A 16,867-nucleotide genomic window follows, 5' to 3' on the forward strand; every position below is an offset into this window, starting at 1 on the left:
GGTGAAGGAGCTTAGTGGCGGGAAAGCAAGGCATCTTTTGTCAGCTCGCAAAGGTCAGACCAAAAATGCCTAGATCTGGGTGTTCACGTTCCTCTGTCTAAAATGGTCACACGTGCTTGCCTAACAGGTGCGGGGCCCCGGGGGTTGATCCCCAACCCAAGAAGTTTATCTTTGCCAGGCGGTGGCACACACCCAAAATCCAGCTTCTCAGGAGGCTGAGGCAGGAGAATCCTAAATTCAAGGACAGCCTGGGCAACTTAGTGAGACCCTGTCACCAAGTAAAAAGGACTGGGACTGTGGCTCAGCGGTAGAGCACTTGCCTGGCATGTGCGAGGTCCTGGCTTCAATCTCCAGTATAAATAAATAAATAAATAAATAAATAAATAAATAAATAAATAAATAAATAAATAAAATAGGTACACGCTTGGGAGCACAGGTGGACTTTAGCTACTCACCAGTCCCTCCCCTGGGAGTGAGATCAACAACCTGGCTAAAGGTCAGCGAGGAAGGCGCTTGCATTCCAAACAGCCCATGTCCGGGCCTCCCAACTTTCACTAACCCTTGCTTTCTCGTTTTTGCCCTAGGTCAGACCCTCCCTCCTTTCTCCGGCTTCCCTAATTGGGAGAGGCGAGGCACCAGCTGTAGTTGTCTGGTGCGCGGCGGCCTCCAGTTGCGCCTGCGCACCGCGCACCCCATTTTCTACCCGACTTTTCCCTCCCAGCGCCGGCGGATAGAAACGAAGCTGAACCTCCAGTGCTCGCTCTCGTGCGCGCTCACCCACGGCTTGCGCCTGCGCAGAAGGACGGGGAAACCGTGCCTCCTGCGGTCCTGGCGCTTGCGCGCAGCGGGCTCCGGGGCCTCCCGGCCTGAGGGAGAGGAACAGGGAAGATGGCGGCTGTGGTGGAGAATGTAGTCAAGCTGTGAGTGGCCGTTTCTTTCTCTTCTGGGCCGGGAGGTTTTGTAAGGGTCCCCGGAAGGGCGGTACGGGAGACAAGATGGAGAGGGGGACATGCCCGGGAACGCCACGCTGCGACTCCCAGTGGGGCTTGCCACAGGAGACTCCGGAGAAGACGTTGCGCTTCTTTGGAAACTTGTGGAGGCCCTGAGGGGGGCACGCGGGGCTGGGTGGCGGGCGCTGCCCAGGAGTCGCGGCTTCCGAGGTGGCGCCTGGCTGCTGGTGACTCCCGGTCCCGGCCCCGGCCCCGGCCGGTCTCCCCTAAGCCCGGGTCGGAGGAGCCCGGCGGCCCCCTCCCCACCGCGGCCTGCGGCGCCCGGAGCCGTCCGCCCGGCCTCCCCTGCGGGGTTAGAGACCGCTGCTTGCGTGACGTTTGGGGGTCGGGGAGCGGGCACCCAGGATTAGAAATCATTCTTGGGAGGAATTGGCCGAGGAGCACGTACCGAAGGAAAGGGACTGGGGGGAGTGGGCCTTTGCGCCGTCCAGAGCCGGCAACGGGACTGAAGCCGTCCGGGGCGACTTAATAATAGCCCACGGGGCCTGGGGTGGGCATTCCCCGCACCCTAGACAGCGTCGTGCTGGTCAGTTTCGAGCAGAGTTAGTTACTGGTTGTTGGGAACACGGAGACTGGTTTTTTAGCTGCTTCCTGTAAATTAAAGGTGTTTGGGGACTTCGAGGTATTCCCCGCTGCTCTCTTCCTGGAGAAGAACTCAGATGCATTTTCAGATGGATTGGTTCATTAATGCCCGCTGGGCAAATGATGCAAGGGTAGGAAAATCCTAGAGTTGTCTAGATGTCCAGTCAGGGCTTTTGGTTTGAATGGATGATAAGGCGAGGTTTGGAATCCATACTCAGGGACTCACAGCTTCTTATCTGTCTTTGTCGTAAACTAAACCCCACTCTCCCAAGAGCCTTTTTTTTTTAAGGTTAAGTTGCTTCTTCCCCACTGCCTGGAGCCTTTTTCTTCTAGAATGCTTTCCCACTTCCATTAAGCTAAGTGCCTTTTCCTCTTGTGGGCTTTTTTTTTTTTTTTAACTTGCTTTTTGCTCTCTCCTGCTCTTTCAACCACCCCTCCTCCCAGCACTATTATCTTTTTGATCTGCTCACTTCAGTTTCCCCAGCTCTCTTCAGGCTGACGTTTTCCTCAATTTAGAAATGATGCTGAGGATCTACCATTTTTATAGTTATCCATCCTTATTCAGATGTTCTTTGTTTCCCTGCCTTTCTCTTTGTTGACTTTCCCCATCCCATTGTAAGGGGAAGATTTCACACAGATTTCATGATTGCCAGAAAAGGATCAAAGCTTCTAGGTTTTGAGAGTTACATGTAATGAAGCTCCTCATGTTGAAAGACTTTCTTCAATAAAATGGGTTGCCAACCTTTTCATGGAGTGTTATAAGTTACTGGTTGCCCATTTAAATAGAGTGTGGCTTTTCATTTCTCTTAAAGAGCTGTAGAGATTGTGGGGGTCACCAGCCACTGACTCCTGAGTATGAATAATGAGAAAGCAGCTTTCTCTTCAGTTGTAGCTGCAGAGGACTGTGGGCCACAACTAATACCTTCTCCCACAGAACTTTTGCGTTAAGAAGGGGGCTTTTATTTCTCTTGTACCATTCTTGCCATGGAGAGAGATGCTTTTCTGAAACTTCTCTTGATTATAATGTGACTAGTTTTCTGAAAGTTGAGGGTTATGTGTTGAGGTCAGGGCTTGCTAGCTCATCTTTTCTGACTTTCATCTTGTCCTGAGAGACAAATTTTTGTATTTGTGAATTTTCTGTCCTTCCCAAATGAGATGTCAGAATTGAAAGTCTTTAAGGAGTCTTACTAGAGTAAGATACTAATGTAAAATAACCGATGGCTGACTAGTTTGGGAACTTTTCAAGTTAGGTAAGAAGATCTAGAAAATAGTGTTAGCCTGAAATTTCTTCTTATAGCAGCTCTGAGTTCATAAGAGCTCTCTCATTCTCTTATCAGACCCTCCCCCAACACATTTAAGTATTTCATTCCCAGCCCTCTAACCTAAATGATTGCTTATCCCCCCTTACTTAATAAGAGCTCTGACAGAAGAGCTCTCATCCATTCCCTCAAACCGCTTCCAGCCTTCTTGCTCTGATTTTGCAGTCTTCATCCCGCCTGGCCTTTCCTTCCATTTGACTTCCAGTGTCAGTATCAATTCCCATCAGCAGAAACAAAGGAGCTGCTGCACTCAGCCTTGTTTATCCAATTTCCCTGTGTGATGAGGACGTGGCTGCCTCCTAAAGGCGAGCAAATGTGAGCCTGTTTCCTTCTCCACTTTGCTCTCCAACACAAGATTCATGTCTACTTCAAATTACAGTCATTACAGCACTTCGAATCAAGCCAGGCTGTGCTTGGTGTTACTGACTGTGTGGGGTGTTTTTTTCACTTGCTGGGAACGGGCTAAACTGTGCAATGCTCTATTGCAGCCACACGATGACAACCCCCTCAGATATCAGAGCAGGATTTGTTAAGCTTAAGTTACAGACAAAAGCCACGGAGCCTTACTCTTTCCAGCTTCTTAAGCCTGGTTCTCTCCCTCAGAATCCTTATAATGTTAGAGCTCATCTAGTCCAATCTCCCCAATCCACAGAAGAGCAACAGAGATCCACATAAGTTGATGAAGTGTGCACATTCATGACTTGTAGCCAAGCCAGGTCTTTTTACTCCCAAGTTCAGCCTGATGTGTCCCAGACATCTTCATGGGTAATGAAGACACAATGGGAAAGAAATCACCTCTGCCCTCAACAAAGATTGATTGAATATTGGACTGGGGGGTGTAGCTCAGTGGTAGAGCATGTGCCTACTGTGTGGGAGGCCCTAGAAGACTGATTAAATATAAAAATGAATTGTTGCAGTTAGTTTACTCTCTCAATACCAAAGTAGTTGTTAAGCCCTGAAGGACAAGAACAAGATTGATTCATTGTACGTACTTCTTAGAACCACATAATTCCTGGCAGTGTACAATTTTCCAGCTTTTTAAGGCACTTATGGATTTCCCCTTGCTTCAGCTCTCATGTTATGTCTTAGTGTACTTGTCAGTAGTGTGCTCAGTAAAAGCTTCCAGGAACTTCAGGTGTTGAGGGCCTGGAGGCCTGCAAGTTCTTATCTACTTCTTGGTTATACTAAAGGTAGCATCTTGTGACACCTCAACACTGTAACTTGCTTTTTCTTCCTAGTTATCTTCAAAATTGTTTAATATCAGTACATGAAGAGCTTCTTTTTTATGGCTAAATAGTATTTCATGGGGAGCATTTTGATAAGTCCACTGGGCCTTGGTAAATTCACTTCCCCATTTGTAAGATGGGCTAGCATCTATTGCTAAAGTCATGAGGGTTAAGAGAACTAGCATCTTAGCTAGCACAGGGCTGGATGTATTGAGATACATAAGAACATTTTATTTCTCCTCCTTTCTTTTTTCTTCAGTGCTGGGGCTTGAACCCAAGGCTTTGCACATGCTGGGCTAGTATTCCACCACCGAGCAGCATCCACTAACCCCATTTCCACTTCTTGTTGGTTAAGATTTAAATCTGATTAATTTGTAAAGTACCTTTCCTCATGATGACTTAGTGAAGGGGCTTGGTTCCCAAGAAGCAGAGATGGAGACAAATAGAACTGAAGAGGTAGTCTCCCATTCTCCTGAGCCTTTTAGAAAGGCATTTGCAGGGGAGAGGATGGCTCAGCACTCCATGCCCTTGCTTTTTGTCTTTCCTGCAGCCTTGGAGAGCAGTACTACAAAGATGCCATGGAGCAGTGCCACAATTACAATGCCCGCCTCTGTGCTGAGCGCAGCGTGCGCCTACCATTCTTGGACTCACAGACTGGAGTAGCCCAGAGCAACTGTTACATCTGGATGGAAAAGCGACACCGGGGTCCAGGTGAGAGTACAGACTCGGGAAGGGAACTCAGGAATGCAAGGAGGAAGAATTTCCCTTCTCTTAGGTGATGGGGTAGTTGAGAGTTCCCACACTGCTCCCTACCTGTGTGTGAACATGGTCTTCCCATCATTAGAAACCAGGCAGGATGAAGCAGATGGGTTTATACCAGCACCTTTGTTTTCTGCCCTGCCAAGGTCATTATTTGGGTTTTGGAGAATGATATATTAGCCAAGGCCCCTAAACTCATTTTTTTTTTTTTTTAATACTGGGGATTGAACCCAAGGGTACTTAACCCCTGAGCCACATCCCCAGCCCTTTTTTTTTTTTTTTTTTTTTGAGAGAGTGTCTTGCTGAATTGCTTAGGGCCTTGCTAAGCTGAGGCTGGCCTCTAACTTATGATCTTTCTGCTTCAGGCTGCTAGGATTACAGGCATGGACCACCACACCTGGCTTACATCTATTTTTCCCCCTTAATATTCTGCCAACCTTGCACTCCTGCTATCAGTATTTCTTCCTTGCTGTAAAAGTCAAGGGAGCCTACTCAGCTGGAAAGTATTTAGTGTTTTCTAGGACTGGGTTAGGGCATAATTTTTGTCTTCCTTCTATAGGATTGGCCTCTGGACAGCTGTACTCCTACCCTGCCCGGCGCTGGCGGAAAAAGCGGCGAGCCCACCCACCTGAGGATCCCCGGCTTTCCTTCCCATCTATTAAACCAGGTAAGGGACACCTTGCCTGAACAGGGGCATGGCTTGCTGTATGGCAAGAGGCCTGCTAATCAGCTGTCACTACCAGGCTCTGTGCTAGGATTTGCAGAGGTTAAAATGAACTTGAGTATGATTTCTTCCTTCAGAGAATTCAGTTTAGTAATAGAGACAGGTAAACATCTAAGTTGCAAGCCAAATGAACTAGGGTGTCTTGATTCCTGGGCAGCCAGAGAATAGAAGACCATAGGTGTCCTTTTGTTGATCCTGGCACTATGTACCCTTCTGAACTTTATGTCATCCTGACCATGTTTCAGACACAGACCAGACCTTGAAGAAGGAGGGACTCATCTCTCAGGATGGCAGCAGTTTAGAGGCACTATTGCGCACTGACCCTCTGGAGAAGCGAGGCGCTCCAGATCCCCGAGTTGATGATGACAGCCTGGGCGAGTTCCCTGTGACCAACAGTCGAGCACGGAAGGTATGAGATTAACCCTATTTCTAGGAGAGCTTTTATGAAGTCCAGCCTCCTCTTCATGGGAGGAAGGAGGCATCTAGTTAGCAGAACTAAAGTAGATCAGTGGTAGAGTGCTTGTCCAGCAAACATGAGGCCCTGGATTCAATCCCCAGCACTATAAAAACAAAGCAGAAGCTGAGGCAGCCCCTTCAGTTCTATTCTTATACCGAATAGATTCTCTGTTGCCATCTTGTCATTCCTATTCCTTTCCGTTTAAGTATGGATTTGTACTCATTCATCCTCTTTTGCACAAAAGTTTCTGTCACAAAGTTTTTTGGCATCTGGGGTTAGATAGGTGAAGCAGACCTGGTCTCTGCCAACTGGGAAGTTAACCCTAAGTTTAGATATAAGAAGACCTAAAGACAATGCCAGGTACCATGCTGAGTGCTTCTCCACGTCCTTTCCGTTTAACCCTGTACAGCTTTATGAGGTAGGTCTTGTAATCCCCATTTCGTGGATAGGGATGCTGAGGCAAACGTGTTTTAAATTTTCCCACAAAGTCACACAAGTAAGCAACAAAGTTCTCATTTAAACTAGGTTGTGAGTGCCAGAAAGGAACTACCAACAGTGTTCTCCCATGGTAGCCAATCAGAGACAGGCATGGCAGGGAAGCTTTGTGGAGCATGACATTTAATTTGGCCAGAGATGGTGGGGAAAGGCATTCTGGGTAAGAGAACAACATGAAGTGGCACAGAGGAAGGAAAGCATTGAAGGGACCAGGAGTGTAATTGTAGGGAAAGGAACAAGGCTGGTATGAGTGGGGCCAGGTAACAGGGGAGGTCTTGGGCAAGGCCATGAGTGGCCAGTCCTTTGGTGAGGGAGCTTTAAAATGTGTGCTGTTTCTGCTCATTCTAATCTTCCTGTGCTCTCAGCGGATCCTAGAACCAGATGACTTCCTGGATGACCTTGATGATGAGGACTATGAAGAAGATACTCCCAAGCGTCGGGGCAAGGGGAAGTCCAAGGTGAAAGGCCAGTGTAGGGCCTGCAGCTTGGGACAGTGTGGCCCCAGGAGGTCCAGGTTTTATTTAGTAAGGCCATCATTTTTCTTTTCTTGGCAGGGTAAGGGTGTGGGCAGTGCCCGGAAGAAGCTAGATGCTTCCATCCTGGAGGACCGGGACAAGCCCTATGCCTGTGACAGTGAGTGCCTCATGAGTGGGTGGGTAGTCCCTGGACCCAGCTCCTGCTCTGGATGTCAGAGGGGGAGGGTTATGTTCTTGCCTTGAGTGGTAAAACAAGCCTGGGCTTTCATCCTGCCTGCTGACTGGTTCCCCCCAAAACCCCAGGGAGGCCTGGGCCTCTGATGATGGGTGGGACCTGCATGCTCTGGGAGAGATTTCTGCTGTCCCCTGGGATGGGGGAGTGGGGAGGACTCCAGCAGACAGGATTGGACTCTCAGTGGGAGGCATCCAGATCTGCTGGCCCATCAGGCCAGGGTGCAGGGGACTGGCCCTGAGGTCTTCAGTGTCTGTTCTCTTTCCTTTTGCTTTGGCTCGCCCCACTTCATGCCTCCACCCTGGAGCACCATCACTGCTGGGGTTCTCTCTCGCTTGCTCCGCTTTCCTGCTGCTGCTGCCGCCCCGTCTCAAGTGTGTCAAGGCCTCCTCCTCATGACTTTTCTTTCTGTCTTTCAGATAGTTTCAAACAAAAGCATACCTCGAAAGCGCCCCAGAGAGGTAGCTCTCTCAACTTTTCAGACTTTTGGTTTTCCTATCCCTTTTTCCCTCCTCCCTTGTTTCTCCTGCCTTTCTCATCTCCTGTGATGCTAGTTTTGAAATGTGTGGAGTGGCATGGGGGCAGAAACCGTGGAACTGCAGTTGTGCTCCACTTCTCAGAATCCTGGAAACTGCCTTTACCACTGCTTGTGACCCACAAACTTATTCCTGGGGCCCATGGGCCTAATGCATGGAGTAGCTTCAAAAGCATTTAAAGAACCCATTACAGAGAGATCCGCCTGTTCCCCCTTTCCCAACAGGTGCTCGGTGGTCAGCTAATGTTCCCACCATCTCTGCACCTCCTACTCCCATCCTCTTCATTCCTTCCGGCTGGCCCCTTAACCTTCTGGTGTCACTACTCAAGATTATAAGTTGCCTTGTGGGGATCTGCTTTCCTTGTTGGAAGGGATGGACAGACAGGGCACTGATTGGGAGTTTGTTTCAGTGTGTTTGGGGACCAGCTACCTCAGCTGGTTTAGTTGGTAGGTTGTCCCCAAAATACCCACTCCCAGTCCTTTGTCCATTCAACAGGTGTGGACTCGATGGTACATGTGGGGTAGCGTGAACCTCCCACATTTACTGAGGAGTGAGAGTTTGAAGTCTCTTCCTTGCCTTTCCCCCTTCTTGTCATAAAGCAAGACCATAGATACTTTTCTTCCCTTTCCTAACTTGAAGCTTCCCAGACTGTTACTATTCCCAGGACAAGTAGTGATGCAACAAGGGCTGAGCCCCTGCAAAAAAAGCCAACATGGAAGAGTAATAGTGACCATGCGGTTGGTTTTTAGTGAGGGAGAAGAGTGCCAGAAGTTGCAGAGCTTCAGGGACTGCTGTTCCTGACTAAAGGTGGGGGTGGGGGTTACTGTCAAGGTTTGTCCCAGAACAGAGCTGCTGGCTCAGGGGTGGTTGCCGTATGTTTCAGGGGTAGGGATGTGGCACTCTTGTATCCTAATACCTTTCCCTACAATCTTCTCACTTAGTTTGTGGAAAACGTTACAAGAATCGACCTGGCCTCAGTTACCACTATGCCCACTCTCACCTGGCTGAGGAGGAGGGTGAAGACAAGGAAGACTCCCAACCACCCACCCCTGTTTCCCAGCGATCTGAGGAGCAGAAATGTAAGCTGAGGTGTCAGAGGAGGTGGGCAAGCGGGAAGGGGAAGACTGCTTATGATTGCTCTTCCTTGCGGGGATGCTGAGCAGCTCAGGAACCCTCATAAGCATTATCAGAATTCTCTCAGCCCCACGTGGTGGTGCACGCCTGTAATCCCAGCAGCTCAGGAGGCTGAGGTGGGAGGATTGTGAGTTCAAAGCCAGGCTCAGCAAAAGCAAGGCACTAAGCGACCCAGTGAGACCCTGCCTCTAAATAAAATACAAAATAGGGCTGGGGATGTGGCTCGGTTGTCGAGTGCCCCTGAGTTCAATCCCCAATACCCAGAAAAAAAATAATTCTGTCTATCTCTTTCTTTCTCTCTGTCTAGCCAAGAAAGGTCCCGATGGATTGGCCTTGCCCAACAACTACTGTGACTTCTGCCTAGGGGACTCAAAGATCAATAAGAAGACAGGACAACCTGAGGAGCTGGTGTCCTGTTCTGACTGTGGCCGCTCAGGTACCTCTACCACCAAGGAGAGGGCTGCCACAGCACCCATTCCCTGTGGGGCTCTTGGCCTGCTGACTTCCAGCACTATCTTAGTCAAGCAGCTCATCTTGCTTCTCCCCACATTTCCGGCCACCTGTTTCACTCACCTCCCCCTACAGGGCATCCATCTTGCCTCCAGTTCACTCCTGTGATGATGGCTGCTGTGAAGACCTACCGCTGGCAGTGCATCGAGTGCAAGTGCTGCAACCTCTGCGGCACCTCCGAGAATGACGTGCGTGTCCCACCTGCCCCAGGGTGGCTCTTCCCAGGCCTCTGCTGCTCTCCCCACAGTTCCCTACAAAGCGAGCTTTCGTTTCAAAGGAGCAAGATCCCTCCCACAGCCCCTCCCCAGCAACCCCATGGAACTTGGATTTGTCAGCAAATTCAAGTTTCTTGAGCTCCAGCTTTAGGTCAGACACTGTTCTAGGCTCCAAGGATACTAAACAAGACAGACAAGATCCCTGCTTTCATGGAATTTGTGTTCTTGTGGGAACAGCAATAAGCAAGGAAATGAGAGCTTTTTATGATGTGCCTTGAAGAAAACGAAACCAGTGATGTGGTGGCGAGTAACTGGATACTGATTTAGATTTATAGTCAGAGATGACTTTTCTGAGGGGGTGAGGTTGGTGTTGAAATTTGGATGATACCAAGGAGCCAGTCCAAGAAGGTTTGGAGGTAGATCATTTTCTTTCTTTTTCTTTCTTTTTTTTTTTTTTTTTTTTTTTTTGTGTGTGTGTGTGTGTGTGTGTTTTTGGTACTAAGGGTTGAACCCAGGGGCACCTTACCATTGTGCTACATCCCCAGCCCTTTTTGACTTTGAGACAAGGTCTTACTAAGTTGCTGAGGCTGGTCTCGAACTTGTGATCATCCTGAATTGCTAGGATTACCCGTGTGTATCAGTGTACCCGGCAGGAGTTAGAGCATTTTCAAGGAAGCAGCAGCCAATATGAGGCCTTCAGTCTGACAGATTGGGTATATTCAGAATCCTGATGTGGCTGACTGGAACCTTCCTGTGCAAGGGAGAGCGTGGGAGAAGATAGATCAGAGAAGTAGGCACTACCAGACCCTGGGCTCTTTTGAGGGTGGTGGGGATGTCCTGGAGGTTGAACCCAGAGCCCCTCATACATGCTGAGCATGTGCTCCACTACTGAGTACCCAGGGTCCTGGTCCTCATGTTCTAATCCAAATACAGTATAATGATGTTAAAGGCTTTTAATTGGAAATGATGTGTTCTGTTTTATGTTTTAAAAAGATAACATCAGGTACTTTGTGGAGAATAGATTTTATGGGAAGGGTGGAGGCCATTTGATCAGTTAGAAACTCTGATAGGATCCAGGTGAGGGATGACTGAGTTGACCTGGGTGGTGATAGACAATGTTGTTTTCTACCCAGAGATTCCCACATCTATTCTTTCTTTCTTATCTGCCACTTCTCCCTGTCAGAAGTAGCAGCAGTGTTCTCAGAAGTCCTCTTCCTATCCCTGCCTCTGTTCTCCCTCGACTCACCCCTCCCCACCTTACTAAGGCACATAAATCATTGAATCCCCTTCCTCTTCCTTCTTGTCTTCTGTAGGACCAGCTGCTCTTCTGTGATGACTGTGACCGTGGCTACCACATGTACTGTCTCACCCCATCTATGTCTGAGCCTCCTGAAGGTAGGCAGTAAGATCTTTTATTCAGAAAAATAATTTTATTAGTAACTTAAAAAAATCACCTGTACAGTAAATACTGAGTTCTGTTTCTTTATGTTATTAGTTATTTATTCTTCCAAGTTAAGAAGTAAGGTACTTTGCCGTAACTGAGTTCAGGATGTTTTCCTAACATTTCAGCCTGAATGGTTTAATGTTTGAACATTATCATCAGTTACATTTACAAACAGCAACCCATGAGAAAACAGCTGAGCAGAAAATAGTCACCCAGAAGGGGAGCTTGGTCTTCCAGCTAGTCCAGAAACTGAGTTGGTAGCTTGTCTAATGTGAAGCTTTTCTTTCATCTCTCTGAACTTGACAGATTTGAGTGTTTGCTCCCCCCCCCAGTAGTTTATTTTAATAATGCTCCAAGTTTAATGTTTAATAATGTTGAGAGGGGCTGGGGATGTGGCTCAAGCGGTAGCGCGCTCGCCTGGCATGCGTGCGGCCCGGGTTCGATCCTCAGCACCACATACCAACAAAGATGTTGTGTCCGCCGAGAACTAAAAAAAATAAATAAATAAATATTAAAAATTCTCTCTCTCTCTCCCCCTCTCTCACTCTCTCTTTAAAAAAAAAAAAAGAAATAATGTTGAGAGTTTATGTAAGCTCCTCACTGAAACTAGTGGCCCTAAAAAGCAGCTACTTTTCCACTAGTCCCCCTCCAGCAGGATTTCTGTGCCTAAACCACCACCTATGTAGAAATTCAGGAGCTTACTGAGAAAAACACTGCCCAGTAGCTGCACTGTGCACAGAGGATGGGAGCCAGCATATAGGCAGTAGAAGTGGTTCACTGTGTGCTGAAAGCAAACTTATAGGTCAAACTGCTGTCACTTTATAGAAAATGAGGCTACTAAGAGTCCTTTAGTAGTGCAGGGGAGCATTCAGCTACAGCCATGCCTAGTTTATAAATTGACTTGGGAGGAAGTAGTGTTTTTTGTTTTGTTTTGTTTTTGTTTTTGTTTTTAGGAATAGATGGACACAACACAATGCCTTTATTTTTATATGGTTCTGAGGATCAAACCCAGGTCCCACCTGTGCTAGGCAAGCGCTGTACTGCTGAGCCACAATCCCAGCCCCTGTTTTGTTTTTTTAACCCATCAAATAACATATTTCAGATGAAATTTGCATTAACCCCAAAAGGACTTTCCCATTGACACCAGGTAGTGGAGAGCTGCAGCTGAGTGTCCTCTGGAGTGTCCAGGCCACTGAGTGACAACTCTGAAGGACACATACCCCCAGCCCCTAGTTTTTACATTTTTTTTTTTTAAGTTGGACACAGTATCTTTATTTATTTTTATGTGGTGCTGAGTATCGAACCAGTGCCTCACACATGCTAGGCGAGCGCTTCACCACTGATCTATAGCCCCAGCCCAGTTTCTACACTTTTTAAAAAATATTTTTTTAGTTGTAGATGGACACACAATATCTTTATTTATTTTTATGTGGTGCTGACGAATCCAGTGCCTCACACATGTGAGGCAAACACTTTTCTACACAGCTCCAGCCCCTAGTTTTTACATTTTTAAAGGGAATTTCAAAAAGAAATGGAAGATGGGAGTGAAACTGTGTGGCTCAAACAGCTTAAAATTACTAACATTTTTGCTCTTTATAGAGAAGTTTGCCAACCTCTGCTCATTGACCTTGGGGTTAGAAAGGACCTTCCTCTTTTAACTTTTTTTTTAAAGAGAAAATTTTTTTTTAATATTTATTTTTTTTAGTTTTCGGTGGACACAACATCTTTATGTGGTGCTGAGGATCAAACCCAGCACCCCGCGCAGGCTAGGCGAGCACTACCGCTTAAGCCACATTCCCCTCTTTAACTTTTAAGTCACATATCTTTGAAGAGTTAATAAAATCTGTGAATCCTCTCCCCCAGAATAATGTCCAAATTCACACATGTACAGTTACGCTTATAATTTTAAAACATTAAGGGCTAATTTTTTGTCCCCCTCTTTAAAAAAAGAATAATCCAGCCATAGCAAATATATATTTTTTAATTTTTTTAGTTGTAGATATTTACAATATCTTTATCATTTATTTTTATGTGGTGCTGAGGATTGAACTCATGCCTCACACGTGCAAGGCAAGTGCTCTACCACTGAGCTACGGCCCCAGCCCCATAGCAAACATTAATAACAATATCTGAGACAGTTTTTTTCTTTTTTTTTTTTTTCTTGCAAGAGACAATAATCTCCTGTTTTTATATGAACTTAGTCTTGGGTCTTAATGTTTGAATCATCAGAGTTTACCCCCTTTTCACAGAAAGCTGGGGCTTTTTTTTTTTGTTTGGGGTTTATTTACGTGTGTGTGTGTGTAGTATTGGGGACTGAACCCAGGGCCTGGCATGCGCTAGGCAAATGCTCTACCATTGAGCTACATCCTAGCTCTTTTTTATTTTGAGACAGGGTCTTGCTAAGTTGTGCGGGCTCTTTGAAATTGTGATTCTCCTGCTTCAGCCTCCCAAGTAGCTGGGATTACAGGTGTGTGTCACCACACCTGGCAGAAAACTATCCTTTTTTTTTTTTTTTTAATATTTATCTTTTAGTTGTAGTTGGACACAATACCTTTATTTTATTCATATATTTTTAAGTAGTGCTGAGGACCGAACCCAGGGTCTCGCAGGTGCGAGGCAAGCGCTCTACCGCTGAGCTATAACCCTAGCCCTGAAAGCTATCCTAATGTGGAAATAGAACTGGTTTCTCTGAAGCCTTTTTATTTATTTATTTACTTACTTATTTTTTGGTACTGGGAATTGAAACCAGGGCCTTTTGCATGCAAGGGAAGCATTCTACCAACTGAGCTACATCCCTAGCCCTATTTATTTATTTATTTATTTATTTATTTTTGAGACAGGGTCTTGCTAAGTTGCTGAGGGCCTCAGCCTCCTGAGTTGCTGGGATTACAGACATGTACAGTTCTGCCCAACTCTGAAGCCTCTTTTCATGACTTTTGTTCTACTTTTGGGGCCATAAAAACCATGTCTGATTATTCTGATAATAATACAGCTAAAGCTGGGGCACTCGTCTGTTTGTCTATCTATCTATTTATTTATTTATTTTGGTGCCAGGGATTGAACTCAGGGGCACTTGACCACTGAGCCACATCCCCAGCCCCATTGTATTTTATTTAGAGACAGGGTCTCACTGAGTTGCTTAGTGCCTTGCTTTTTTTTTTTTGCTTTGAAGTTGCGATCTTCCTGCCTCCATCTCCCTAGCTGCTTGGATTACAGGACTGCGCCACCTTGCTTGGCAAGCTGGGGCACTTTGAAAACTTGTCTTTGCCAAGGCTCTCCTGCTATTCCCAGGGCATCTGATTTATCGGGGCCAAGAGGACCTGGGCATCTGTATTTGATCCTATAGCTGATTGTTACTTTCATCTTCCTGAAGAATGTTTTTCATGGTATTGAAGACCAAGAGGGTCATCATGAAACTGCTGCTGCAGAATTACTCTTATCCCACCTAGAGATGAGGTGTAAAGAGTGGAAGGACAGGGCTGGGATTTTGGCTCAGTGGTAGAGCGCTTGCATAGCTTGTGTAAGACACTGGGTTTGATCCTCAGCACCACATAAAAATAAATAAAGATATTGTGTCCCATCTACAACTAAAAAAACAGAATTAAAAAAAAAAGTGGAAGGACAGTAGATACGGGTTTTATGGGGCCCACCTTGACTTCATTATGCTTCTCTGCAGGAAGTTGGAGCTGCCATCTGTGTCTGGACCTATTGAAGGAGAAAGCTTCCATCTACCAGAACCAGAATTCCTCCTGATGTGCCACCCCCAGCTCCCCCACATATCTAAGGCTGTTTCTCTCCTCCACCTTGTTTTTTCATACCTTTCCTTTCCTCCTCTTTTTCACAAGTCCAGAACCTTGGGGTGGTCATGCCAACCTGTCTTTGGCAACAACAAGCAGAGGTGGCAGCTCTGACCACCTCTGGCCCCAGGCCCTCAGGGAGAAAGGAGCAGCACGCTGCCCCAAGGTGTACCCGTGGGCCCAGCTTCTCTCTGCTCTCCATGAAGTGCATTCACTCTGCTTGCCTTGGGCCCAGGCCTTGGTGATCACAGGGTTCAAACCGTATCCTCCGAGAAAGAGTGGGAGAGCAGCTCACTTCTCTTGGCCCAGCTTCTGCTCTGGTCTCCAGAGTTTCCTCCCCAGAGATGAGCCAGGCCGGGCCTGCTTGATGGGAGCAGCTGGGAGTCAGCAAGCTGAAGCTACGCACCAGGAATCTTCCATGCCCTTTGTGCTGCTTAGCTTTGCCTCCTCTCTCCAGGGTGGCCCTGCTACAGGGGGTCTTTTGCCTGAGCCAGGATGCTCCTGGTCACCTTCCTGGCTTTGCCCTATCCTGCCCCACCCCATCCAGGGGAGTAGCAGCTTCACCTGTCCTTCCTGTGCTTGCCTGGCTCACTTACCAGTGGTCTCTGGAGACCCAAGCATTCCCCACCCTCAGAACCTCCTGTCTTCTGCCTTCCTCCTTGTTCCCTTTGCTTTTGTGGGGAGAAGGGACACATCAGGGGGCCAGGCCAGCAGTTTGGGGGCCACAAGGAGACGTTGGATAATGTGCCTGTTTTTTAACTCGACAAAAAAGCCTACCTCCAAAATCCCCTTTTTGTTCTTCCTGGACCTGGGCATTCAGCTTCCTGCCCTTTACTGAATTGGGAGCTTCTGCCTCCTGCCTGTGTATCCTGACTCCTAGGTCACAGGAATGCATAGATGTCCCCTTCTTCCCTTGCACGCTCGCTAGCAGCTGGTAAGGTCTTCATGCCCTGATTCCTTGGTTTTCTGCTTAGTGGCGCTGACGCTGACATTAAGTAGAAGGGGGATGGTCCATGCCAGGACACCCTGGAATGACCTTCCTTTGCTTGTGGGCAGGCCCTAACTCACTGTCGCTTTGGAGTTGTGTCTCTTCTCCCCTCCCCCTTTCTTTAGTTCCTGTATTCTAAACATTAGTAAAAATAAACATTTTTACACAGAGCCCTCTGCTGGATGGTTTATCTCCTAACTCTCCTGGTTAAGAAGGCCATGTAATCTAAAACTTTATTCCTTCAGACAGTGTTTTTTTTTTTTTAATTTTTTATCGTTTTATAGCTTTTTTTGCCCAAAATCCAAATTTTTGAACATGTAAGCCGATAAAAAATTTGTTGTTTTGTTATGTAAATTCAAGTGTATAACAACTTCTTATAAAAAACAATGAAGCTGTTTTCGTCAATACAAAATTTGGGTTGAAATAACTAGCATCCTGTTTATTTCTGTGCTTTGGTTGGTTGAGAATATTCTGCTAGACTTGGATAGAAGTGGTGACAAGTTTATAATAGTTTACCTTGAAATCTCAAAGATACTTGAAATGGATCCAGAAGTTTGATTATTATATAAATTTAAGTGACAGTAACATAGGACACGAGTAACATCACCATGGGGCACATGAAAGCATTTGCATAAATAATGAGGGCAACCTCCTTCAGAGGGGCCTTAGTCTTGGTCTCAGCCCTGTCATAATGTTGCTTCCCTACAGTATTCCTGGGGCAAGAACTGTCCACAATGCAGCTCTGCAGTCTTTCCCAGGATACATTTATATGCACAAAATTAATCCCTTGCAACAAAGTAAACATTTTGATGCTGTGTAGAGGATCTTGTTATGTCTCACTTGAGTGTGTGTTGAAGTTTTAAATTTTGTTTTTGTGGTGCTGGGGATCAAATGCAGACCCATGCAAATGGTAGGTAGGCAAACACTCTAACCACCGAGCTACACCTTAACCCTTAAATACTT

The 16,867-nt window shown here is 46.7% G+C and overlaps 1 protein-coding gene across 2 annotated transcripts; it reads left to right on the top strand.

The window, feature by feature from the left end:
• The first annotated feature begins 785 nt into the window (after positions 1-785).
• DPF2 (double PHD fingers 2) lies at positions 786-16,074 on the top strand. Of its 2 annotated transcripts, XM_081281882.1 has the most exons (12): positions 786-920; positions 4,688-4,848; positions 5,456-5,563; positions 5,866-6,029; positions 6,938-7,030; positions 7,127-7,205; positions 7,700-7,741; positions 8,758-8,895; positions 9,258-9,386; positions 9,536-9,648; positions 10,989-11,070; positions 14,796-16,074. In XM_081281882.1, exons 1-12 carry the CDS (start codon positions 889-891, stop codon positions 14,870-14,872), a joined length of 1,218 nt encoding a protein of 405 aa, XP_081138008.1. In that variant the 5' UTR covers positions 786-888; the 3' UTR covers positions 14,873-16,074. The 2 variants fall into 2 exon arrangements, with proteins under 2 accessions (XP_081138008.1, XP_081138009.1); XM_081281883.1 differs by lacking the exon at positions 7,700-7,741.
• Positions 16,075-16,867: the final 793 nt, after the last annotated feature.

The sequence above is a fragment of the Spermophilus citellus genome (genome assembly GCF_964194105.1).
Source record: "Spermophilus citellus genome assembly, chromosome: 2".
NCBI classification, from domain to species: Eukaryota; Metazoa; Chordata; class Mammalia; order Rodentia; family Sciuridae; genus Spermophilus; species Spermophilus citellus.